Source organism: Saccostrea cucullata, unplaced genomic scaffold (assembly GCF_032062105.1).
Source record: "Saccostrea cucullata isolate Sc308-1 unplaced genomic scaffold, CSIRO_AGI_Scuc_v1 ctg557, whole genome shotgun sequence".
NCBI classification, from domain to species: Eukaryota; Metazoa; Mollusca; class Bivalvia; order Ostreida; family Ostreidae; genus Saccostrea; species Saccostrea cuccullata.
In genome coordinates, this window is record NW_026923042.1 from 85,814 (window position 1) to 112,171 (window position 26,358).

Consider the following 26,358-nt stretch of genomic DNA (forward strand, 5'->3'; position numbering starts at 1 on the left):
CTGAACAACAATTATAATTTTTTATCGGCTGTCAGTTTTCCCTGATAATACTCTTCCTTTCAAAAACTATCCTATAAAAAAGACTACATTATATATTTTTTTCATGGCAACTAAAATTGATAAAAAAAAAATCATTTCGAATTGATACGACTGGTAAGGTTTATTTACATTTTAATTCTCCTTCTCTCTTGTATTTGGCTAGGACTTAGTTAAATGCAAACAAGTAATGAGCTGTATCATTTTATCAGTGAATCATATAATAAAACAATTATTGCTGCTTTTTCAGTCAGTACAATGATTTAGCCATCTTCGAAGAACAATATTCACCTCGCCCTTCGGGCTCGGTGAATATTCTACTCCTCAGACGGCTAAATCATTGTACTGACCTCAAAAAACAGCAATAATTGTATAATATACGATATCAAAACTTTTTATTTTAATAATTCCTTTGTTTATTGCTCTCAGACCATACACTGGTATAAGAGGCAACTCAGTTACATGTACATGTATATCAGATAGTTTTGTTTTAAAGATTTCTTGAAGATTTCCATGGTGTTGAATTATTTTAATATCAATATTTAAGCAAAACATGTTTAACAGATATGCCTTTCTAAAAATTGCAAATACATGTATGAAGGAAATGATAAAAAATATGAAGTTATATGCAAGTACAAGAAAATCTAAACTACTGACAGCATATTACATTGTTCACATAGAAAATTTAAATCTTATCACTTTTCGGGAAAAAAAAACCCCATCTACTTCTATGTCAAATGACAAGAAAAACAATCTTTAAAAAACATAATAATAATTATGTGTATGTTTAAGTATATAATATTTTCAACTACACATAGGGTACATGAATTATATGTACATGTGTACAACTAATGCACCTTTTCCATCACAATGATCAAATAAGACACCTCCTGTATTTAGGTATCCACGGTTGCCTCTCTTTACCATGAAAAATCACTCCACGACATCTCTTTCTCAGAGTTTCACTAAAACACTGCTATCGCATGCACTCAGTTATAATTCATTCACACAGATCAGTCATTCATCTGTCAATCATAATTTAACCACGCCCTCTCACTGTCGCCTCAGGTTCTCAAGCCGCGCCTCCAGATCAGCGTCGGCGTCACTGACTCCTGCAGCCTGGGGCTGTTGTTTTTCTGCTGTTTTTGCTCCTAAACTTGTTCCAGCAGCTGGGATGTCTGTAGAAAAACATTATACCTCAAAATATAACAATTTCTTTTCCTTCAGTGGAGATTAATTCCATTTTTGGCCATCATTTTAAGTTGTTTTTTTTAATCAGGAGGATAAACTGTACTATCTATAATTCTGTATTAATTTTAAACATATTTGTGTGTGTGTGGGGGAGGGTGGGAGAGATATTTTACCTGAGAGTTGATCAGTTAGCTGCAATCCTAATTCATCAAGGACTTGTGAGACAACAGCATCACTGGTAAAAAAAAGAAGTCAAATATATTTAAACAGATTATTAAATGGGTAAAGTTGATATGTGTGTAAACAGCATATCAAATTTCTTTCCTACATTTCAATGCGTAAGACTTTTCATTTGCAAGGTACGATGCTTAGCCACAGATTTGAATTTAATATTTTCTCAAATTTTCTGACATATAATATCACAACTTATATATTGCAAAAGCATATTGCACAAAAATATAATAAAAATCTTATTTCATCTTGAAGTTAATACATGTACTGAAACTTCGAATTTCTGGTCAAATTTGATTGACACATCCTTGCACTTTTACATATTTTAATTTTATTCTTAATACCTAAGAAAAATGGCAATTTTCTTTTGTATTAATGAAAAACATTAAAACTATAATGCAGAAAGTCAGAGTAGAAATGTTTGAAAGCAAAAACTCTTGATTTCAAAACCCTCCACTCCTCTTAGATCAACCTACCTTTCCTCTTCATCGTCCTCATCCCCCATGGCGTCATCAATGGCATCGTTCATCATTTCCTCCTTCATGTCCATTATCTCTGACTGCTTCTCAAACTCCATCATGATCTTCTGAATCTGTGGTAACTTCAGCTAGTGTTCAAAATTAAAACATAACAATTCAGAAGGATAATTATTTGAAAAATAAATTAATGTAAATTTAACTTAGAGGCATGTTGTTCACAATTTTTTAGGATCTACTGTATACAGGATTATTTTTGCCCCGTGTCATTTTTTTAAAACAAATTTGCTCCGTTTTTAATTTGCTTATTCATAGTTCTGTTTAGGAATTTATACTGTTTTGTTTAAATTCACCCTGATTTACCTTCGCACAAAAGAGGGTAAGGTGAAAGGGGCGAAAATAAACAAGGGCAAAAATTTCCCTGTATACAGTTTTCAAAACTAGAACTCTATATTAGACAATTTTTCACAATGGTGTACTTGTTCAATGAAGAGTACACTGTGACTACAACACCATGTTCTCAAACCATAGAACTTAAACTCACTTTTTAACATTGTACAGCCCCCTCTGTAAAAGTAAGACTGAGACCAAATGTGAGATCTACTCCTTTTTTTCAAAAAATAAAAAAATTCAATCTGATCTTTTACGCTGGAAATATAATCTTCCTTCAAATATAAATTTCATAAGTCTTCAACAATGCTTTCAATAATTTCAAACTTTCTGAAAAACTGCCACCACAAAACATGTTATTTAACAGCAATTGCATGCATCATGGGAAATTCTGTTTACCAGTATACACTTAAACAAGTATACTGAAAGGAAAAAGAAACGCATAATAAACTTTTGAATGAAATTAAAACTTTTATTTCCAATATGTTTTCCAGTATTGTTATCAAACATTTTAAGTCAACTTTAAACAACAAGTAACCGAAATCTTGTGTGACTTTGACTGATAATTCCTGAGTTATTGAAATTGATATATCGATACCCCCCAAATTTAAAATAAAAATTCTCATTATCTCCCTTGCACATCAGTAACAGTCTTGATTTTCTTGTGCATTGAGTTCACCAGAGCATTTTTCTTTCTCAAGGATTATCATTAAAGCCTTCCGATGGTAGTCTTAATGGTTGAGAGTAGCTGTATTATTCCAAAGCTAACAAATCCCCCCGCCCAATGAATCCCATGAATTTTCGATTTAGGATAGAATTTACTGAATCTAGCTGATTTGGTACACGTGAATGTTAGTAAGGAAGTATCGACAAACACTGGCTACATTTTCTCAGCGTGAACATGCTAAAAACAATAAGCATACGGCGTGTGCGTGCGTGTGTGAGAGTAAAATCGACGTAAAGTTGCCAAGCTTGCATACCAAATTAGAGCAGAGACTTTCTGTCAGTATTAGGGTGAAAATATGAGTAGGATTGCCTGCTGTAAAAATATCGGTTTCAGTGATAATGACTTGACAATAGCAGAGGTAGCATGATGAAAAGCCCTATCTTGATGGGACGTTGTTACGCGCCAACGTCACCCTCATGGTTGGTTGGAAACCTTTTAAGTTACTCTCTGATAACCGAAAAAAATCTTTTTTGGTTGAAAAGTTTAAAAAAAACTGCACAGCAACATGTTGTTGCCTTTTTATTCACTTATGCAACTCAATTAGTAGACCCACTGTAACTTACGTCAACCATACCATGATTGCATGAAATTTGTATTGACTGCAAATATCGGAAAACGATGTCTATAACTATAATGCATCTCTTGGCACTACAAAATGTGATCACAAAATTGTCATCATCAACATGCACGTGTATTTGGCTTTTTATCACTTCCCCTACGTGACACCTTACATTTCATGGTTGAGTAATTTTGACCAGCGATTTTAGTGCACAGTAACCAAAATACACATCTGACCAATTTTCATAATTTTCGGCCACATAGTTAAATAATTTTCGCTATTATGCTATTATGCGTTTCTTTTTCCTTTCAGTATATATCAATAATCATTATAAAAGTATTCTCATTGAATTCATTGAAAAATATTGTTAATCACTTTTATCAAAATTGATTATCAAGTTGTATATAAATAGATCCTAAGTGTCTGACTTATCTGATTTGCTCTGTTTTCTGTTCTCTATTTCAAATATTCCTTGAAATATGTAATAGAGAACAGAACAGATAAGAAGCCCCTGTGATGTATCAAATGCCCTCTGGCATGCAAATTTCAAAGCAGTTGCCTTTGGCATGTAACATACCTGCCGATTCATCGTCATCATGGCTTTAGTGACCCCCTTCATAGCCTGTGCCATTGCGTTGTTAGATTTCAGGGTCTGGATTTTCAAGGACACAGCTTGGATGTTAGCCCTCATTAAGATGAACTTCTTCACGTACCGCCTGGTTCTCACAAGATCCTTGGCCATGACCTTTACTGCATCCTATGACAGAAAGTTTTAATTAGTTTGTGGCTATGTAACATTCTATCTATTTAAGTATTTTTCCCTCCACGAAAATTTCTCTTTGATAAAGACATTTAAAATATTAACACTATCATGATTACTGATTATGTACAATACATTAAATTCAACATCCACCAGTGTCAAAAATATAAATATGAGTCTTTTAGGGGTTACTGTGGGCCCCTACCCTGACCCAAAAACTAATCCTCCAACCCTTTGCAAGTGTCCTGGATCTGCCACTGTGTATATCAAATTAAAATGTGAAGTTTGTAACATTCACAGATTTCATACATATTACTGACTTCTAGGCCACACCAATTTAATTTATTGTTCTTTGGACATTTGATGAGAAAAGTTCGAACGGGCTAGCGGTTAAATAATAATATAATTACTTTTTTGAAGGCAAAATTTTAAGGCGGGGTGTAAAAAATTTGAGCGGACAAATTATATTTATTCTGATGTAAAGAGTAAGTAAATTCAAAGTACGATAAATAGAGCGGAAATGAACATGATGAAACAGAAAACAACACAGAATTCCAATGGTGCAGGAATTTCAAATTAATATCACATGTATAGTTCTGTTAAAAAACGAGCACGGAGGTCTGATGAACAATATATTTTATTGGTGTGGCCCTATATATAATTATAATTTTTCCTTACCATCTGCCCCTTCTTGGCCATGTTTTTAATGTCTGCGATGACCTTCTTTTCCTGTTGTTCCATCTTTGATCTTTCTCTGTCCAGTTCCCTCATCGCTTTGTTCAGAGCTCTTTGGTTCTGCCTCAGCATCTCTTCTGGCGTCTTCTTGCGCCCAAAAAGCCATTCCAGTGGCATGATTCCTCAGTTGTGGGTAAGAGTGCTAAATCTATAATAAAAGATCATTTCATTTATCATGACTCTGTCAGGTATCTTTTATGTACATGAAATAAATGGAGATAATGAACCAGGGCTCTCACGCCCATTTTTGGTACTGGGGCCGGGGCCAATGGAATTGGGAAAAAAGCGATGTTTTTACAAAAATTGGGAAATTTCTACCAGTCATATTTTAAACTCTTAAAACAAAAAAAAATCAAATATAAACACAGAGTAATTATAGTAGCTGAAACAAACCATCATCATCGTCTAACTCTTAGTAGAAATATTTTTTTTCAACACTGAATACAGTAATGCAGGGATGATAACTTTTTTTTGACCACTAGCAAATTTCAGAAAGCAGATTTATTTTTACTAGCAAATTTTAACATTGAACTTTCGCTAGAAATTTTTTCTTCTCATAGTAAATAACATAAGAATTATTTAAATCATTTAAAAAAAACTAATTTACTTCTTGTAAGCATTTACATGTAGGTTGTTTTATAAAAGATGAAATCTGAACAGATACAGATGTATATATAATTAAAAAAAATCAAGCACGAGCCCAAAGGCTAGTGGCAGCAATAAAAATACTTTTCCCATTTAAAAAGTTACTAACTAGCTCAAATCTGTAAAGGGGGTTGGGTTAGCAACTAACATAGTTTATCGTCGGGGTCTAATTAGGTCATTCTATTTAATATTTAATTTAAAATCAAATCATTAAATACACTGGAAATATATTTTTTGGTAATCACATAACACTTTTCTTTAGTTGATTAAGTGATCTTAATTTATTAAATGGGATATCTACATATATTTACCATAAACAAGGGAATAGAGGAAATTCGGGTTAATAAAAAAACGATCGTTTTTGGAAGTAAATAAGTTGAGTAGTGCTGCAAAATGGATAAAATTATTGGGATTTAAGAACTGTAGGAGCATGATAACTAATTATTTTTTATTTCTTAGGGAATTTAATATTAAAACAGTGAATAAAAATTCCTTTAGTCAATATAGTGCTTCTCAATGGTAATCTTCATTTTTAAAACCTTTTTTTCTTACTCGCAAAAGGTGGGTTTTTAACTTGTAATTCGTGTTTTAAATTCGCATTTAGTGACTATTTTCCATTAATTTAGAGCCCTGACATGATAGTATTTCGCATTATGCGACATGTGAATAAACAAATCGTACCGAAGAGAATTCATAATTTAGGACTGTACAGACGACTTTCGTTTTTATACTACACAGGTTCCAGCATATATACGAACTGCTAGTTTACAACACGAAAGTGTTTCCTTCATATCTTCACAGTGCTTTTACGACTTTCAAAGCTATGCTTCTTATCATTTTTTAATAGCAATAAATATCAAGCAGTCATACTTTGGGAATTTTACACTCAAATTTGGGAAAAAAGGTGCCTTTTTCACGTTGGGAACGGGGCCGAATATCGGCCCCAATTAAAGAGGATCGAGAGCCCTGTGAACAGTATTCAAGCTCGTAAGGCCATTAAAAAATTCAAAATAGGAGTAGAGCAATCATGGACCTCCAAAATATCAAGGTGGGATCAGGTGCCATGGAGGAGTGAGCATCCCCTTCCAACTGGTCACACCTGCCATGTACTCCATGTGATGATCAAGAAATAGTGGAAATTTGTTGACAGTTCCATGTGTATATAATGCCCTAATGGCCTAACAATTAGTCTGAATAAATAAATTTCATTGTGTAATTTCAACATGTACATAATGTACATGATGTACAAAGAAATGAAGCTAAGTGAGACTGTAATCATGGTAATCATGGTAATATCGCCAAGATTCATAGCTAGAGATTAAAAATTTTGGTCTGAATTTTTTTTTAGTCTCTATGTAGGTAAGACTAATCATGCTGTTTCTCATAAAAAAATTAATTAAATAGACTCAGAACATCAATGTCAACCTGAACATTGTAAATATTCAAAATGAGTATGTAAATCCTTCTGCAGATCATGAAAACACTGTCTGTGAGACAGGCAATATTAGAGTAATAAAAAAAAAATTAGAAGAAAATTAGAAAATCAACATGGCTAAAGCATTTAATCTTGATGGGAAAAACAAAAAACCCTGAACTATTTTGAAACAAGTACTAGCTGACATCTGATTTGTATACGAGTTGACTTTTTGTGTACGACTCGGTTTGTGTACGAGACGGTTTGTGTACGAGTTGACTGGACACCTGACTGTCCACGGTATAGGGTGAATTCACCATGCATCGGATACCCTTGTACTTCAACAAGTTCTAGCGATATCGCTACCGACGGAAGATTATCAAAATGGAGTTTAACATTTAGTTTGTGATTAAAATATCAATTTGGGACACAATTTTATGCCCTTTATTGAGAAAATATCCTCAAAAATCGAGTTTTTAGTGATAACTCAAATTTCACCATGGATCGGACATTGTTTACCATGCATCGGACAGACAGTATTTTGACCAGAAAAATATCATATCTTTATCAAAGTGCTTTAAAATGCTTGATATGGATATATTTTTATCTTTTATATAAGAAATAACCCTCAACTTAAATTTAATTGACGATATCGTTGCACAAATGTAGAACGATTCAAGAGACCTCAGTCTGCCTTAGAAATGCTTTAAAATGCTTATAATGCGGTAATTCGCGCCCTTTTTTCATGGTTTATCATACTCTGGTTTGTAGAAATAAATTGAGTCAAATTCCAGACCTCATATATCGATAACTTGTATTTTGACTGAAAATGTAGAGTTTATATTTTCTTTTTCCGCAAAAAACAGCTATCAGCTGGGTTCTGTATGAAAATGGTAGTGCTTACCATTGCATCGGAAAGTGTCCGATGCATGGTTAATTTGTGTCCGATGTACGGAGAAATGAACATACTAGTGAAAACCAGCTCGAAACAGAATTATACGAACATTGAAGTGAAATTTCTTTAAAATTTATGTAAAATTACCAATCTTTGACTTTATTTACCAAAGTCTGACTCGTTGCGTTGAAGTCGAATTTTAAGAACGATAACTCTAAAAATCGCAAAATCATAAATTTCTGCTTATTCCCCTTTGATGATGTAAAATATGACGTAACTTCAAGGCCATTCTCGGGGTATTTTTATCACAACATGATAATAACAATCGGTATCATTAAAAAATATAAATCTTCAGCTTCTAGACAGAAACAAATAAATACACGGAACTCTTAAGTTGAAAGAGAATTTATTGTCTAAAGTTGTCCGAAGCAAGGTATGTGTCCGATGCATGGTGAATTCACCCTACATATGAATAGTCAAATACTGGCTACTTTTTGTTTATTTCTTGCAAAAAACGTTTTCGTGAAAAACTGCATACAAATAGCTTTATCAAGCTATTTTGAATAGCTTAATAAAGCTATATAGCTTTTTAAAGCTATATAGCTTAATCAAGAGATTGTGCTGGACCTGCTTACAGGGAGAAAATTCGGAATGTTTGGAGAAATCATTAATAACATTACAGACTAGACAGCTAGACTCAAATTGAGAACAGTAAATTTGATTAGCAGCTAAAAAAGATCTATAATATGTCTATGCTCCAAATATTGAAAAAATGTCTTGAGATTCTATTCCAAATAATAAATTTTAGACCGAAAAATCATTTATTCAGTGTTATTATGATTACTACCATTATCCTACCTCAAACAAATCTTGCAAATAGTAGTCTCAAAGATTTTCTGACATAAGATTAAAGTTTTACCTCTAAAAATATAAATAAAATTATAGCACATGATATTTAGAAATACCTGAGTATGGTAAATATTGTTATGACACTGAGTCAGGAAATATTCAGGGCAGTGTTTTGAAAATGACGTCACAATTTATAGTCTCAAAACAAAATGGTTTTCATGCATTCTTTTTATTTTTTAAAGAATGTTTCAACACTATATTAAATGACAATTTATATTTTTATGATTTTGTCATGAAATATCTAACTATCAGCGAACTATAAGCATAAAAGAAGTAAATAGCTTTTCTTCTTGACTAATTTATTGGTAGAAAAAACATGGCGGCCAAGCTGCAGTACTGTGCAAGTTGGGGTAATTTTTTAGTAAATTTTCCTTAAATTTCAGTCCATAATTGTTAAGAAATATACTGAATTTTTTATTCTTAATCAAATGTAAATAATTTTATCAAATTTTACACCCTTTGGTGCTTTTATAGTATCATATATTTTGATTTGGGTCACACAAAAGAAATCCATTTTAACTTGCTTAATATTTTTTTCCCCAAACAAAACTTGTCTATCTTTTTGAGTCCGAGATAAAAAGTCTCATTATGTACTGACCAGTTTACTTTGATGGCCCAACTTTTCTTCTATGAAACAGCACTACTACTTAGGAGAAAGATTCAGCTCATATTTTAGCATTGTCATTGATTTTGTCTTTTTTAGCTATTTGACTCAAGAAAACTTTTTCCAAAGCTAGCCTAAACCCAGATCACAAGCGCCAAATTCTCAAGAACTTCCCAGCCCAACTTAACAAGAACTTACGCACATACTGCAGTGTGAGGCAGAGACACTGACCAGAAGGAAACACCAGAAACCAACGAAACTGTATAATGACGTCAGCTGTCAAAAAGTTAAACAGTCCTCAGGCCTGGAAGGTACAAAAGTAAAGGGTTGAGGCTAATTTTTTCAACAATATTTTGTGTAGTTCATGTCTTCTTTAAAAAAAAAAAGATTTTCTTCAGCATGTTCCTGGTCATAAACCCTTTGTCCTTTTAATTTCCTCTAGATTTCTAGTCCCATAGAACGTTTTATATCCAATGTCTTGCAAGATTCAAGGTTTTGAAAATTTTTATCAAAGCAAATAGTCATTTTACCAGTAACGAATATTTGCCAGTGTTGAATATTTTTTTTTATTTAAATATTCTAGAAAAACATAGTGAAGGGTTTTTAAAATCTTACTAGGTTAATACAATAAAAAGATGAATATTCTATCACTGTGTTGTGTTTTTGTAATATCTGCATGATTATTTCCCACAACATTTACAATTTGAACCAATGACCTAGATTTTAACATGCGAAAGTGCAAGTCTAAGAAAAACGAAAGTGTGTCGAGAAATGCGTCTAAATAAAAAAATTGATATGTTGTCGATCCAGATTGTGTATGTAATCAATATTTAGGATAAATACAAAAAGATAAAATATTAAATTCAACGAAAATTGACTTTTGAATGAAATTTAACATCTAAACTTACCACGTGTAGTTTTCTTAGTTATGAATCACGAATTTTGTAAGAACGAAAAATGCCGTTTTACGGGATGCAAAAACAAGGAAAGCTGACAGGAGTGAAAATACTATCAAAACTATTTATAAACGAAAATATTCCATGAAAATTATGACTCAGAGATGATTGATTTAATTATAATAACGCATGTCACTAAAAGTTTCTCATGAATAAAATGCAACATTTTTCATATTGTTTAGTTTTAGAAAAATAATCATTTGAATCAACAAGTAATGCTTATATACTTTATGTAGAATTTTCTTGAAGGTATATTTCTACAATAATATTGACCAACCGGTTTCATTTATTAAGTCAGCAACAATAGAAGGCACCTGATTCGATACTGAAAAATCGATTCGAAACTAGGAAAAAAGGGGAGTGTTATTTTTGACAGCTATGTCCCTGTACCGTTTATATTTTGGAAATTTTTGTACTACTTGTTTGTAGAGCTTAGAAATACAAATTAAACAACAACAAAGAAAATTTGGAAATTCAAAGATATGGGTTGTATTTAATACATAACTAGAAACCGATTCGTTACTGGTAAAATGAATGTAGTTGTAGTCATGTTTCATCATATAAGTTATGCAAGCAGAGAAAATCAGACAAAAATTTTAAGTTGATTTGAGTAGGTTCAAGACATCCATTTTTGACAGGAAAATTAATTATTAACATGCTTAAGTTTCCCATGTCTCTCATGCAGCTGTTTAGATTTTTTTCTTACACTAAACAGAGTTTTGAACTTATTTCTTGACTGTTATTTCTTTACAGAATATACAGCCGCCAGCACAACAGGACCCTGCCATTCTGTCCTATCAGAGGTCTTCTAACCTCCTATCTAACAATGGTAATCGAGAAACAGGATTCGTCGAAAAACTTCTGGTGAGTAAGAATTGTTTCTAGAGAAGTTCAATCCTGCAGTGTCTATATTTCTTGACATACTCTATTTGATGGTTTGAAAGCAGGTTTTTAAGAAAAGGTTAATCTGTTTATTTAGACATGCAATTACTTTGCCACAGATAGGTTTGTAGTTGTTTTACGTATGTGTTGTGTTGACACACTATTTGAAAATTTTTATCATACAATTCATATAATTTATTGTTGCAGTTAACATGGTTAGTTTAGGTAGCTGTATACAATTGTTGAATGTTTTTGTTGTTTTCAGCATTCCTATGGATTTATTCAGTGTTGTGAGAGAGAGGCTCGTCTGTTTTTCCATTTCAGTGAATATTCAGGAGACATTAATGGGGTCAAAATAGGAGGTTTGTTCTTTGATTTATCTGATAATAACTCAGTTATTATGTAAATATTTTATAGAGGTGATATGTGGATAATAAACTATTGGAACAAAATATCATTTTGAGAAAGATTGTTAAAATTTCAGGATTAAAGTTTATTGCTCTCATATCTTTAGTTTGAACATATAAAGAGTGTAGTTTATGTATGACAAGAATTCATTTGCTCTTTTTACTTTCAGATGCAGTGGAGTTCCAGCTGTCAAGTGATAGAAGAACTGGTCGTCCAATCGCCTGTGCCATCGTAAAAATCGATGACACGTCTAATGAGGTGCTGAGTGAGGACCGGTTCACTGGTTCTGTTGTGCAAGAAGCCAGAGTTAGCAAGAGCAAAAATGTAAGATTATAGAACTCTGAAAAAACATTTGAATGTAACAAGAAATGGAGAAAATGAAAGTGTACACATGTCTCAGAGCTCCAGATAATTTGTTACCCCAAAGTGTATTTACTCCCTGATTTTCAAATCAATGCAGATTTTGATTTTCAACAAAATGATTGAAGGGTATTTTGTTTCTATAGAAATGTTTTGACCTTTATTTTGAGCCTGTAATCAAAGTATGAGTTTTTGAAGAGGGAAAAAACTTCAAAGCTCAGTTCCTGCATTTATTTAAATAAATACCAACAAGACTTTTTGGTAAGATTGGGAAGCATTCTTTTTTTACAAGGAAGATTATACAGTAGGTCAAAATACACTGTGCCATAGAGTCAGAGAGACAGATAACTTTTCCTCCATTTAAGATATCGTATCAACAGTAAACTGAAAGAATCTTCGTAAATATGGCAAGTTGAGAGAGATGAAAAATTGGCCATGAACCCATAATAAATAAAAATTATGCCTAGTGCATAGTCTTTCTACATAGAAATTGATTTTAATCTATATCTCCGATTCTTCCTTCCGAAATGGAGATTGTCGTCCTCATTACTAGAATATTCCTGGTCACTAAAAGGCTTTAAATGTGTACTTCCGTTTTGAGAAAAATCAAACACTGAGTTAACCTCAATTCTAGTCTCGTTTACCCCAGACTCTCGCTCTCGAGACTACCTCAATTCATATAATTAAGTCGTACCTGTATTCTTCAACTTGTTGTATGCAGTACTTTCGTGGTGTAATGCGTATCTATGATTGCTAATGCGTAATTGTACGCTCTATTTTAATTTTCAATGCGTATTTTGTAAAATTTAATGCGTATTTCTGCAAATACGCACCTTATCTGGAGCTCTGTGTCTAGACTGAGAATCAAACCCTGGACACAGTCACAGAGCTAATTAGGCTCATATCCATTACCCAAACCATTACACATGTATATTCAGTGTAGAATTTAAGTTTTCATAAGATTTAAGTTTCCAACCAATTTACGTGTCTTATTTATTCTTTTTAATCCCCACCCCCTTTTATGTGGAGACTTTAGGTACTCTTAAAAATAAATTTTCATAGAAAAGCATATATTGATTAAAAAACCCATTCATCACAATATCATGCATTAGCCATTGATCATGTTTATATGTAATTGTTTAGTAGCATTAACGTTTATTTTGACATCAAACAGGGATGTGTGAATGGTAATATTGATGGTATGGGCAGAGTGACCTATGAACACAATGGAGAATGCTTCTTTCTGCCATTCGGACTTGATGATATTGAGGACAGCAACCTGAAACTGAAGCCAGGAGACCAAGTGTCCTTCTTTATGGCTACCGATAAAAGGTGTGTGTAGAGAATGGTTCATGTCCAAATGTTACAAGATTTTTAAATAGAAAACGATCTGTAAGTCCTTGCTATTTAGCTTCGACTTTCATTTAATAGATATTTTGAAAATTTACATGTATGTACAGATAATAGTGTAGGTTTTATTATATGTTGTGATTATATGGAACGTGAGAAGGAATGCCAAATTAAATTGATTAATAATTAAAGCAAGACCTATTAAAGGACTGCTATTAAAGGGAAAAAGCTTTGCAAATATATTCTTTGATTATGGGAATGAAATGAAATTCTAAAAATAATAAAAAAAAAAAAAACAAGCACCTTCTTCCAGTTGGGCACAGAATTTCATGGGTTTTATCTAATTTTTGTTTATTCATACCCTTTCATGGAGATCGACCTATAGTTTTTTTTTTTTTTTTTTTTAAACTTTGTTAAGAAAAAAAAAATGCATAAAGTTGATGTTTTTTCGTTTTCCAGAAATGGTAACATACAAGCCAGAAAGATTGAGTTAGTTTCCTCCTCCCCTCCCCCGAGATTTCAGGGTGTGGTTTGTTCTATGAAGGACTCCTTCGGTTTTATTGAGAGAGCGGATGTAGTGAAAGAGATATTTTTTCACTACAGTGAATTTAACGACGACATTAACGATCTTGTCCTGGGAGACGATGTGGAATTCGATGTTCAGTCCAGAAATGTAAGTTGTTACCAGATAAATTGTCAGCTGATTAGATTTGGTTTACAGAGAATGACTGTTTCAGGAAAGTATATAGCTGATGAATGTCTTGCTCTAATGATTTTATTGAGTAAATGTATTAATTGCCATGTTAAGGGCAACAAATTGGTAGACATCCAGAGTATGAATTAGGAAACATATGCTAGAAGGCTACCTTACATTAAATGTTGAGTCTTAGTTACTGAAAAAAAATGTTGCGGTATTTCAGCAGCATTTTATGTTGAAATAGACACAAAGAAAGAGAAAAATAAAGAAGAAAAATTATTAAGCCTGAATATATTAATTGTGCTTAGAAATACTGAATTGCAAATCCAATCCGTAATATGTATCACATTCAAAGGTTTTGGTTTGCATGATTTTGCGTGTATAAAATTGGTGCATGTTTCTCATATATATAAATCAGACCCTTTTTTTTAGGGTAAAGAGGTTGCTGTCAACATTAAAAAGTTACCCGTGGGAACAGTCATATTTGAAGATATCAGCATCGACAAATTGGAAGGGAAAATCATCAGAACGTTAAAGAGTAATCGCAGACAGAGTGATCCACTAGGTGGAAAAATTTCCTGCCAGACCAGTAAAGGGTAAATGTGAATTAAATTTTCGATAAGGATTAAGGAATAAATAATGGAATCTTGTATGATTGTAATGATAGTGAAAATATCTCTGTGAGGTAATTCTTCATTCTTGATGTTGTCCAAATTTTGCGTTTCAGTCGGAATCATTTAAAATTATCAAACGTCCTATCTATCTGATTAACTGGATAGCTGAAATTTTATTTGTTCAAGATTGTATTCGAATTTACATGCTTGTATGGTTTTAACTTAAAAGACCGTCCTCCACATCCCTCAGTGGAAAGTTTTTTCTTTCTGTTTAGCATTTACTGTAAACAAAATATTATTCGAGTCATCTTTTATTCGCCATCCATCCGTCAGAAATTGATCCACGACAATTAATTTTCACAAATAAATAAACTTTAAAGTTTTTCAAAAAACAAAGCAAATTAAATTGTTAGCGGAGGTTAATATTTGTGACTTAAAGTTCACTAAACTTGCAAATATTTCTCACATGCGAATAAAAGTTGGTTTACAGAATTTGGAAATTTTATAAGATAAATATCCTGATTTCAGGACAGAGGAGTTTCCTTACGGTGACAAGGACCAGTGTGGGGAGTTCACGCTCCAGCTGGGGGACCTTGTGGAGTTCCAGGTGGCCACCGACCGCCGCGACAAACTCCAGAGGGCCACCAAGATCCAGCTACGCCCCGAGACGTTCAACCAGAACGGAGAAAAACGGGAAAAGGTCAGTTGTTTAAGAAAATATGTATATTTGTCAAAGTATGCATAGTGGAAGATTTTAAGAGAAAAACAAAAATTTATTTTTGATTTTTTTCTCAAGTTCTTGTTGAAGATGTAATCTAGTTTGTTTTGTTTGAAAAAGAAAATCAAAACAAAGTTAACAAACAATTTCTTTTTCAATATGAGTGTTGTTCATAACAAACTAAGCTATTCCTCCATATCAAATTCATATGCATGTACAATTTTAAAAAGATAAATTCATAATTCATATATTTCTTTTCATGCATTATAAGGGGGTGATATCAAACTTGAAGGATGGCTATGGATTCATTCAGTGCACAGAGAGGGACTCTAAAATCTTCTTTCACTTCAGTGAACTGATTGATTTAGTAAAGGATGTACGAACAAACGAGGAGGTGGAATTTACTGTTGTCCCGGTAAGAATATTTAGTAGCTACATTTAAGCAATGAATTTAATAGCTACCCATTTTATACGGTATAAACTGGGTTGGGGCAGTTTACGCTTTATAAACCACGAAGCAGTTTATAAAAAAGCGTAAACTGTTCCAACCCAGTTTATACCGTATAAAATGGGTAGCTATTAAATTCGTTGCTTATAATTTAATTTTCATTCATTTGATGTAAGAAAAAGAGATGATTTTTCTCACAAAATGACTTTAATTTGTACAAAATTTGAATGTAACATCAGGCGGATTGATACGTTTTTGTTGCAAGTCATTGTGACGTAGGCAACCCATTTCATACGATATAAAGTAAATTTTTTATCCAATCAAATACAGCGTTACAACCAGAATTAAATTATATATGCAAGTCAAGGAAGTACAGTCTCATGGCAATGTGCCAAGATTGAATTACTACATTACTATTAATAACTACCTAATGTTGCAAAATGACAGAAAGGGTTAAATGGCAAAAACACAAATTTTTTGTGTTAACTGTTCATGAAGGGTTTTTAAATGTATTTTTTCAATACAAAAAATCCAAGCCAGTAATTGTATTGGGCCTGTTCAGGTGTTGCTTTTCGCAAAGTGACATAATTTATAATCTACATCAATGTAGAACAAGTACCAAAACCTTTTGAATTTTAAATTGTATAAAAGTTAAACATCAATTAGTAATTTATTTCTTTGCAGGACCCATCTACCCCAAATCGCCCAATGGCTATCCGAATCCGATTCTTGCCGAAGGGAAGCGTTTCCTTTATAAACATACGTCCTGAAAAGTATATTGGGACAGTCGATCGGGAACCATCTAGTCATAAAAGTCCATGTAAGTGTTTGTCTGTAAAAAAAATATGTAAGAATTCTTCTTTAATGCAAATTTTATTATATTTCTTGCATTAAATTGATTAAATGTGTGATTTTGTAATTTAAATATTTAGTGTTATTTATCAATACATGATTTTAAAAGACTTCAGTTTTTCCATGTAGATTGTTTCTATTAACATGATAAATTCGTGAATTACTATCTGTTACATATAGTGTGCTCTTCAGATATTCATAATTGATGTATGTGGAAGTCAGATTATGGTAAAATACATATAAATTAAATTATTATGCTATATTTTTACATGAATTGAATGAATATTTTCATTTGCAGCAAAACTTAAAGACAACGAGCCAGCGGGTAATATTGTGTTCGATTATGAAGGAAAAATACAAAATATTTCTTATTACAACAAAGACTTAGTGGATATTCGAGAATCCCCCAAATATGGAGACAAGGTGAGAATACTTTTTTATTGTGCAACTATAGACAATATGTTAGTGAGAAATTTTTGCCCATCAGTTCAAGATAAAGGATTCTCAAAAATTTAGAATTTTGTAAGAAAGTAAGTTCAGGTTTTATAAGTGCTAAAACAAGAAACCCAAGATTTTCCCATCAAACCAACCTTAATTTGCTCTCTGTAGAATTTTTTTTTTATATCTACCGGTACATTGAAATTGAAATAAAAAAAATATGAATCATTTAAATTAACAAAGTATTGAAATAAATTGATTGAAATTTATACCATATAACAAATCAATTTCAATCTAAAAACAACAACAAACTACGATAAATATAAAGTATAACTTTCTCACTTAAGATTCAAGATATCAAACCAACAAGTTATTATTATGTTTATACATTATCAGAAAAAGTATGCAGGGTGAATAGAGTCAAGCTTTGTGTTTGTTAGCTAGATTCTTGCTATTTAAATGAAATTTTAGGTAAATTTTAAGCAATTGGAACAATGAGATGCTCTTTCACTGGATTTAGATGATTATCAATCATTCGCAGGTTGAGTTTTCCATTGGTGAGATGAAACGATCAAATTCCCGTTTCGCAGCAGCTGTAAGGGTTGTCATTAGAAACATACAGGGAAAGTGTCAAGGATTTATCGCAACTCTGAAGGATAATTACGGATTTATTGAGAACGCTGACCATGACAAGGAAGTCTTCTTTCACTTCAGGTATTTTACTCAGAATACATAATTGATAAACAGTCAAAGCTTTTTCATCTCTAACATGAGAGCAAAAAATATTTGATTAACATTCAAACCTTGTTAAAGTGGGTGAACCAAAGAAACCCTTCAAGATTGCCAGATTAAATATTTTAAGAAATAATGTCTGGGACTTGCTTGACTTTATTACAATTTTTGGTGAATATTATTTTTTTTTCTCATAAATTAGTTCCTTTGATGGCGACGCAAATGACCTTGACCTTGGAGATGAAGTAGAGTACACAGTCACAAGAAAAAGTGCCAAACTTAGTGCAGAGAATATCCGTAAAGTGCCAAAGGGAACTGTGGCTCCAGAGGTTAGAACAAATATAACCTGCTTTTAAATTACGTATTCTTATCATGATAAAGGAAATTTGTGAATATAGAAAAACATGTTCATAGCAAACAGGCTAATTATCAATTTACTTTTACAAGTAAGTGATTTTCTTTCTGTGTGGATTTAAAAGCATGAAGTTGTTTGAGAACTTAGTGGACATAAAAAATTACTTTTATAACAAATCATTCATAATTGGTGGTCCCTTTGCTATGAGCCTATTTTACTGTAATTTCTTGAATTACATTTGCAAACTATCAAGTAGCAACATAGAATGAAAATTTTTAAAATCTTTTGTGCAGGACATATTATTTGATAAGGGAGTTCTTCAAGGGAAAGTGATACGGCCAATGAGAATTGTGAACCCAGACCAGGATGAGTACGCGGGCCTGGTACAAGTGGGCGGGGAGGGTAAGTGATCAACAAATATTTCTTTCCTAGAGCTAGAAATTATAGGCAGATAACTTACCTGGGCCCAGCAGATTAGAAATTTCATCTATTCATAGAGTATATATTTATTGGTTTGATTAGCATTTATTTCAGTGACATTAATGTAAGTTAGAAGGACAACTGAAAAAAAGTATCTAACCAGATACCAGTTCTTGTGACATGACTGACCTCTAAACATGAAAAAAAAATATTTTAGATCAGTGTTCAAAGTATTAGAGCATAGTACATCTTATGATGGAATTTTTTTTATCAGGGAGTAGATGTATGTTAATATCCAAATGAGTGTTGTCATCTGGGAAATTCTGTTTTTATTTTATATATTGAATCTTATTTTATACATCAGATGATCAAGATGCGGAAACCTACCCGTACGGAATCACCAGTCTGACAGACAAGAGGGACTTCCTTCAGAAGGGGGACGCGGTCAAGTTCCAGATCGCGGCCCAGAGGAGGACAGGCTTACTGAGGGCGGTCAACATCGCGGCCATCAGGAAGTTCACCAGGGCCAGGGTAGACTCTGTCAAGGGTCAGGTAAGAAATAGGCTAATTTTAGAATCTGAATAAATTATGGTATGGAACAGGAAAATCTGTCCAGTGTGACATGCATCTAGAGATAAAGCTTGGGTCAGAATAGACAGGGTACTGGATTACACAGTGTGAAGAACATTAAAAAAAAACAGTAAAATGGAATTAAAAGACCAAAATTCTCAAGGAAGCGAATCACACAGGTGACTGTTAGATTTAACAATTTACACTGGACTTCAAACATTCTGTAATGGTACCAAAACCAAGTTATGGTGCTAAACAGTAATTCTCGACAGTATTTCTTTTCCGCTCTTATTGCAAAATTGGGAAGATATGTCGAGTATTAATAAATATTTTAAATATCTTAAAATGTCTTATAAATTAATCCTTATTCTTTAAAGCAAATTCTTCACTTTACTTTTTTAAAGATCCTTTAAAATTAATTCTCATTTCTCTGTTCAACATAGTTTGGATTCATCAACTATGAAGCAGAGGAAGGGAAGAAGCTGTTTTTCCACATGACAGAGGTCCACGATGGGGTTGAGGTACAGGCAGGGGACGAGGTGGAATTCATCATTGTGCAGAACCAACGCAACGGGAAATATTCCGCCTGCAGTCTGCGCAAAATAACGTAAGTGGACTTGTGTCATCAGACATACCGAAAAGTGGAATTTTATGTTTAGGAGTAATTATGTTTTTGCTGTTATAAGAAACAATTTTGATAAATATCCCCGTATAACAATGCCTTGTGCATATTTTATGCTGTAGTTTTATACCTTGAATATATACCCTTAAAATAACCTTATGCTTATGTTTTATACTCCTGGTTTGCAAATTTAGCAAAGCATGAATATCAGTGACTACAATATCTAGTATATTCATAGGATTCTGTGTCATTTATTAAGGAAGCACAACTACTGTAGATCACTAAATTTTTGCGACACCTTATTTTCACGAGATAGTCATTGACTCTCTATTAGCGAAAAATAATTTTCACAAATTGTTGTTTTTCTCTAAGGAATACTTTTAAATGCGAGAATGAGAATTTTTGTGAGCTCATTAACTCGCGTAATTATGCAAAAATTAAGTTCTCACGAATAAAATGTGATTTACAGTAGTACCCATGTGAATTCCGACATATTGTTGTAAGACCCTATCTCCAAAAACTACATAATTTTGTGAATCAGAAACTCAGAGGCTTTTTTTATATCAACTTCAAAGTAATGCATGTAGAATCATCATATTCTTTTTAAATCATATGCATTTAGATAATTTTTGTATTATACTTATTAGACACACCCAGCGCCCTGAACGTCTACTGAGTCGCATGAAGAGCATCAAGGAGGACATGGTTGGACCCCGGGTCATCGCCGTTCGACAACCCAGAGGCCCAGACGGCACGAACGGCTTCAAGGAACCTCGCCAGCCCTGGACTCCGCCCCAGGCCTAGGGCCATTGCCACCACCCCACCTCAGGTCTAAGGCCGATACAGATGGGTGGACTACAGTGGAAAATCTGATGCTTCTAGGGAAGGCTTCCTGTTGTTTACATTTGCTTTGTGATATATTTGTTTATAATGTTCTCCATGTTCTTTGGTTAAAGTTCTGTTTTCAGGTCCACAGTAAAATCATATATATGGCAGGCATTTGGATTTTAAGGTAGAGGTTTGGATGTGAATAAACAGCTTCACAGAAAACTAAGCTCATACAAAACATAGCGGAAAGGGGGTTGATTTGCATAAATTTTGAAGTATGTGCATTAAAGTCCTATCAGATTTCTTTTTGAATATAGAGGTCATACCTGAATTCTTTCTGGATGGATAATTTGACTTTGGGTCATCGGGTTCAGATATCGGTCAAATTTGGTTTAAACAATATATGATATAAGGGTTTAATTCTGTGAATGGTTAACTAGGGGTTATATAGCTTACTAGGCAAATTTAGATCATTGTCTACGTAAACTTGACTTCCAAACAGTCATCTGTATGATTCTACTGTGGCATTGAGCTGCATTTTTATCTCCAAACGAAATTTTTTGATGTGATTGAATGTGAATTTGAGAGTTAAAATGAGTTGTCATAAAGTGAGACAGGGTTAATGTGCATTAAAAAAGCTGTGAGATGTTCTTTGCTCCCCCAAAAAAGAATTTCATTTGTGCAATTATTCAGTGCATGATGACAAAGGTTGTTTCATGCTGAAGAGCATGATCAATAGCTGGTACCAAATCCAAACTTCCATCACACAAACATTTTTTTTTTCTTTCTATGAACATTTACATGTAAATGCATGGTACATGTTTATCGTATTAAGTGCCACAGTTGTCGGACGGGTACTTTTACATCATTTAAAAAATTACTGTAGCATGAAAACTTTTCATGTCAAGTGAAAACCAAACTATTCAAGGAGAGAATGATGAACAATTTTGTTGATACCAATACAAGATTGATATTTATGATGTTCCTTTCACCAACTTTTCATTAGGTTGGAATTCAGTTCTAGTCAAATGTTTGATTATATTATATTATTCTCGAGGTTGTTCATTCTAATGAAAATTTCACAACATTTCAGCCTGTTCATTCATGCAGATTCATATTTTTATGTTTGTTTATATGCCAATGAACAATTTTGAACAAAGTACTATTTTGAACTGCAGCAAATTGATTGTAGCAGCTGTATTGAGATGATAAACTTCAGGTATGGTTTATGAAAAGCTCAAAAATAAGGGAAAAGACAACATTGAGTTTGTGTTATGCACAAAAAAAGAAAAAAAACGGGTAAAAAAAAAATTTTTTTGCGATCTGTTTTTTACACCAGCTAAGATGCAGCTAAAGCTCTCGAAACAATCTCTCCTCACAAAAGTAAATGATCTCTTGCATGTTTTTATGGCATTCGAATTGCAAACTTTCCACAAAAAAGAGGTATCATTTTTGTCAGTTTTTCTACTGGGGATTGTTTCAATATCAGATCTAATCTGAGTTGCCTCTGCTGTAATTTTTGCCCATAGAGGTGGAAGATTTTTTTTCTGAATCTCAACTGCCATTGAAATGAATTTTTTGCATGGCTTGGTCATTAAGGAGATTTTTAAGGCAAAGATGGAGCTATTCACATATCTGCCCACAATTTTATTTTATTTTTTGAAGATTTTTTTAAGAGGTCTAAATATAATTTAAGGTGTCTTTCGCCATCTTCAGCAAATTTTATGAAGACACAAAGAGATAAAACGTGTTGTTGAAAGAATGGTTCCACCAAAAAGAAAGTAATCAAACAATAACACTAACATCTCTTAAGCAACAACTGTACAGTGAATTATTAATAATGAAGGCTCTTCTACATTGAATGTCTGATGTGGTATACATGAAGATTTGTATTGAATGTTTTACATTTACAGAAACATCTTCCCCACCTCTGTATTTTCTGTTAACAGTGTGATGAATTCCTTTGCTATGAGCAATGATTGACAATCGATCCTTAAGTTAAGTAAGAGGAGTTAGTGAAATGTGAAAGTTTCGGAATTTGAGAAACGGGGTATTTAAAAAGCAAGATGGAGAATTTTTGATTTTTGTAATAAGGGGGGTATTTATTAATGTGAGAGAACCATAAGAAATGTGGAGCATCTTTGTCAAATTTACTGGTGCTTATTGTAACATTTTTGCGACAAGTTTCATGGTGCATGTTACTTGAAGTACATTTTATGTTGAAACTCAATTAAAAAAAAAAGTATAAAAAGAGATTAAAAAAACTTGTCAAAAAATAAAGAAAAAACTATTGAAATTCATGAAAGTGTTTACTTGTTTGTTGAACATGTTAAATTGTACAAATTCTAATGGAATATTTAGGAGAAAAATTACAACAAAGAAAGTGGGCGCTTTAGATGGCGATTCGGCAGGAATAGTGGCTCATAAAATGAATAAAAAAATATCATTGATTTATACATTTTTTTCAAAACTTAGCCAATTACTGTGTTGTAGGTAAATGTAAGATGGGCAAATATTCAGTTAAATATGTTTGATTTTATTTGAATATGCACCTGAATATAGCCGTACGAGTCAAATGATGCAAAAATCGACTCTTTTATAGCCGTTTTTCATTAATTTTGTTGTTTCTGGGTCTTCTCTCCATGAATTTTAAATGTGTTATCAATGTATTTTTAACTGTAAAATTTATTCCAGTTGTTTAAAAAATGGAGAGACGACCCAGAAATACCAAAAATCTAAACTTTTTACATTTATTTTCTGGTAGAAAAGTGACAAAGTCCAAATGTATAGGGCTTTGGCTTTAAATAATGATTTAAATACTACCTATGTATAGTGTTCCGCGGTAGCTACATTGGTTTGTCACTGGATTCGAGCCATAACGAAGCAGTATTTTAGGTTCGAATACAGTAATTTCTTTTCTTTTTTTTTTCTTTGAGCTTGAAATTTTTGAATTTTAAATACTCATTGAATAAAGTAGCAAATTATGTTTTATAAATTACTTTACATTGTTTTATTTTTCAATGCGTTTACATTTTGTCTTTTATAGTGCTAACGTTCTCAAATGGAAATAAACATACATGAACTTGTAACTACAAAGTTACACCTGATGAAATAATATTGAATATATTTTTTTTTTAAACTAGCAACTTCGATCTTTCTGTTACATTCAATATTTTCAGTGCATTTGAAAACTGAGCACAAAAATTATTTAGTGTTATTCTATTAGCGTGTATATTCTATTACATGTAAATGTACAGCTGATGTATCCAGCATACTCTATAATTATATATTACCGGTAGATAATTTATCTTTGACACCTTTTAATTGAAAAAAATATTTACAAATAAACAAACATAAGACAGAAATCCATTCCCATACAGTTTCTACAAGATGTATAAGGTGGCAGAGGATAGTTTCGAATAAAGTACCGGTCAAAAAATAGAAAAAATAATGAAACCTGAGGTTTGAATGCATATAATAGGTAATTTTAGTGCTAGAATATTTTATGGGTGCATTTGGAGTGAATTGGTGGCCTTGTTTATTTTATTGAAATATGACACTTTAGTGTCACTACTACTGTATATGGGATATGGACTAGAAATACGAAACTAAGCTCAAAACTCGCTCTACCGGTATTTCACCAGAAAAGCGGGGTGGGTTCACAGGATGAATTGTAGCTTGAAAACGAGGTGGTTGAGCCCATATCTCTTGCTGTTCATTGGTATGTACAAATGTTATTCTACACTTTGTGTGGTAGCTTAGGTCATGAGCACGGGCCTGGAAGCAGATGCAGCTGCGGCGAAATAGTGAAAATAGGCTTGATTCACATGAAATTTTGAGATTGTCCCTGCGCCATCTTTAGGGCTCATTGTGTAAGTTGTACATATTTCATTCCTGAAAGCTTCAAATTTCTCAAGGGACTACATCATACTATTATTACATGTAGAGGGAATTTAAATTTTTTCAATGCACATTTTAAAATCAGCTCAATATTAAGTAAACCGTCAGTCAAACGTTTTGATTGCAAAAAAAACTATCCTCTGCCACCTAAGATACGCATTAAAACTACATGGTGCTTGGACATTTAAATCTGAATTGTTTCGTGTCAATGAATCCTGCCGACTGCCCATCTAGTGCGCCCACTTTCTTTAAACTTCCTTTCTAACAGGACGGGATATCAAAATATTTGTGGTACATTTATTTCACTATTATGGATTTTTGCCTTTGTCTTAAAATTTTGATCAAACTGGGAATTTGATATCGACTAATTTTGCTAATGACTATTTTCAGTTGTTATATTTTAATGAAAATATTTCCTGAAGACATGTATACATGAGATAAGTTCAATATAACTTGGATGTCCGCATGGCACGTTGATTAGAATGTTTGCTCTAGGATAAGGAGTGTATCCTTACGTTGCTGATTCGAATACCAGTCCTTCAAATGAGACGGTATAATCACTGCTCATAGTCCCTAAATGATGAATACAGGTTTAAATATGCAGCACCCCACTTACAAGTCATAGCGTTTCTTTACGTGAAAAATTCTTGAGACTGAAATGAAAATTTAAAAAAAAAACAATATATCTTGTATACATTAAGTAACAGTTAGGGGAAATACAACACGGTCCTATAACTTTCTTTGACCTTTTGATTTCTTTGTCTGTAAAAGCCAAATCTGGTTCATTCTTGGCAACTTTTTTTTACTTGACATGTTCTCCCAGGACACAGCAAATGCAAGTATTAGGAAGGAAGGAAACCAATATTCATTTAGATATATATGCTGTAACTCTGTAGTAGCTGACCAATGACAAACAACGTTGCAAACTGACCGCTCAATGAAATTTCTTCTCCCTTGGAGACAACAGCATGATATTGTTACTCTAGATCTCCTTAAGATTTTCTTCTAGTCACTTCCAGGAAATGGTCAGAATATAAGAGGAGGAATCGAAAGGAATACAAGTAAATGGGTTCTAGATCTAGAGCAACACTTAGAAATTCATGAATTGTGTGAATTCATATTCCTCTAAAATACTTATTGAGCTTTGAGCCATTCTCACCAGAACAGCAAGGATGGATCTCTTACATATTGTAGGCATGTTGTTATTTTGGAAACGTCTTAATCTCGTTATGTAGATTCAATTTTGGTGAATTTATGGCCAATTGAAACTGGGATAAGGCCATAGCATTGCATGGTGGTAAAAAAATAACTGCAAAAAATTACTCTAAAACCAGCAAAGCTTATTAATTTTATTGGACTGAGAGTGTAAAATGTGGTATTATGAAAATTTTCAGTTTTTATATATTGCTTATTTCGTTAGTTCTTCGGTCGATACAATTACCTTGTTAGCAAATTCAATTTATCATTGAGTCGAAAGCTGACTAATTTTTTCATACTGATTGTTAGTCAACTACTTCTGAATTGATGACGGATTTTTCCGTTATTTCCCGATCATAACACGGAACACACCAGGGGTATGACCGGTCGGCAAGGGATGCTCAATCCTCTATGGCACTTGATCTTACCTTTGATGTTT

The 26,358-nt window shown here is 32.9% G+C and overlaps 2 protein-coding genes across 3 annotated transcripts in view; one reads left to right on the forward strand and one right to left on the reverse strand.

Moving 5' to 3' along the window:
* Positions 1 to 417: 417 nt before the first annotated feature.
* The window catches only part of LOC134263009 (charged multivesicular body protein 2a), a 98,169-nt gene continuing 72,228 nt past the window's right edge, over positions 418 to 26,358 (reverse strand). Inside the window, exons 1-6 of one of the 2 annotated variants that reach the window (XM_062745309.1) lie at positions 9,025 to 9,090; positions 5,049 to 5,253; positions 4,188 to 4,367; positions 1,935 to 2,065; positions 1,401 to 1,462; positions 418 to 1,214 (exon numbers count right to left, since the gene is read on the reverse strand). In XM_062745309.1, coding sequence (XP_062601293.1) covers positions 1,090 to 1,214; positions 1,401 to 1,462; positions 1,935 to 2,065; positions 4,188 to 4,367; positions 5,049 to 5,222 — 672 coding nt within the window. In that variant the 5' untranslated portion in view covers positions 5,223 to 5,253; positions 9,025 to 9,090 and the 3' untranslated portion in view covers positions 418 to 1,089. Of the gene's footprint in view, positions 1,215 to 1,400; positions 1,463 to 1,934; positions 2,066 to 4,187; positions 4,368 to 5,048; positions 5,254 to 9,024; positions 9,091 to 26,358 lie in introns of those variants that run through there. The other variant, XM_062745310.1, reaches the window with a different exon arrangement.
* LOC134263001 (cold shock domain-containing protein E1-like) lies at positions 9,266 to 23,127 on the forward strand. Its single transcript, XM_062745301.1, has 18 exons — positions 9,266 to 9,318; positions 9,672 to 9,883; positions 11,282 to 11,392; positions 11,676 to 11,772; positions 11,988 to 12,142; positions 13,353 to 13,510; positions 13,988 to 14,201; positions 14,658 to 14,821; positions 15,368 to 15,539; positions 15,829 to 15,972; positions 16,690 to 16,825; positions 17,156 to 17,280; positions 17,837 to 18,009; positions 18,230 to 18,356; positions 18,676 to 18,784; positions 19,167 to 19,354; positions 19,816 to 19,979; positions 20,642 to 23,127. The coding sequence occupies exons 2-18, from the start codon at positions 9,839 to 9,841 to the stop codon at positions 20,796 to 20,798; spliced, it is 2,439 nt and encodes an 812-aa protein (XP_062601285.1). The 5' UTR covers positions 9,266 to 9,318; positions 9,672 to 9,838; the 3' UTR covers positions 20,799 to 23,127.

Coding starts and splice junctions, on each gene's coding strand:
- LOC134263001 (XM_062745301.1), top strand. CDS start 9,839: ATGACGTCAGCTGTCAAAAAGTTAAACAGTCCTCAGGCCTGGAAG. Junction 11,393..11,675: donor GATTCGTCGAAAAACTTCTG/GTGAGTAAGAAT, acceptor TGTTGTTTTCAG/CATTCCTATGGATTTATTCA. Junction 12,143..13,352: donor GAGTTAGCAAGAGCAAAAAT/GTAAGATTATAG, acceptor GACATCAAACAG/GGATGTGTGAATGGTAATAT.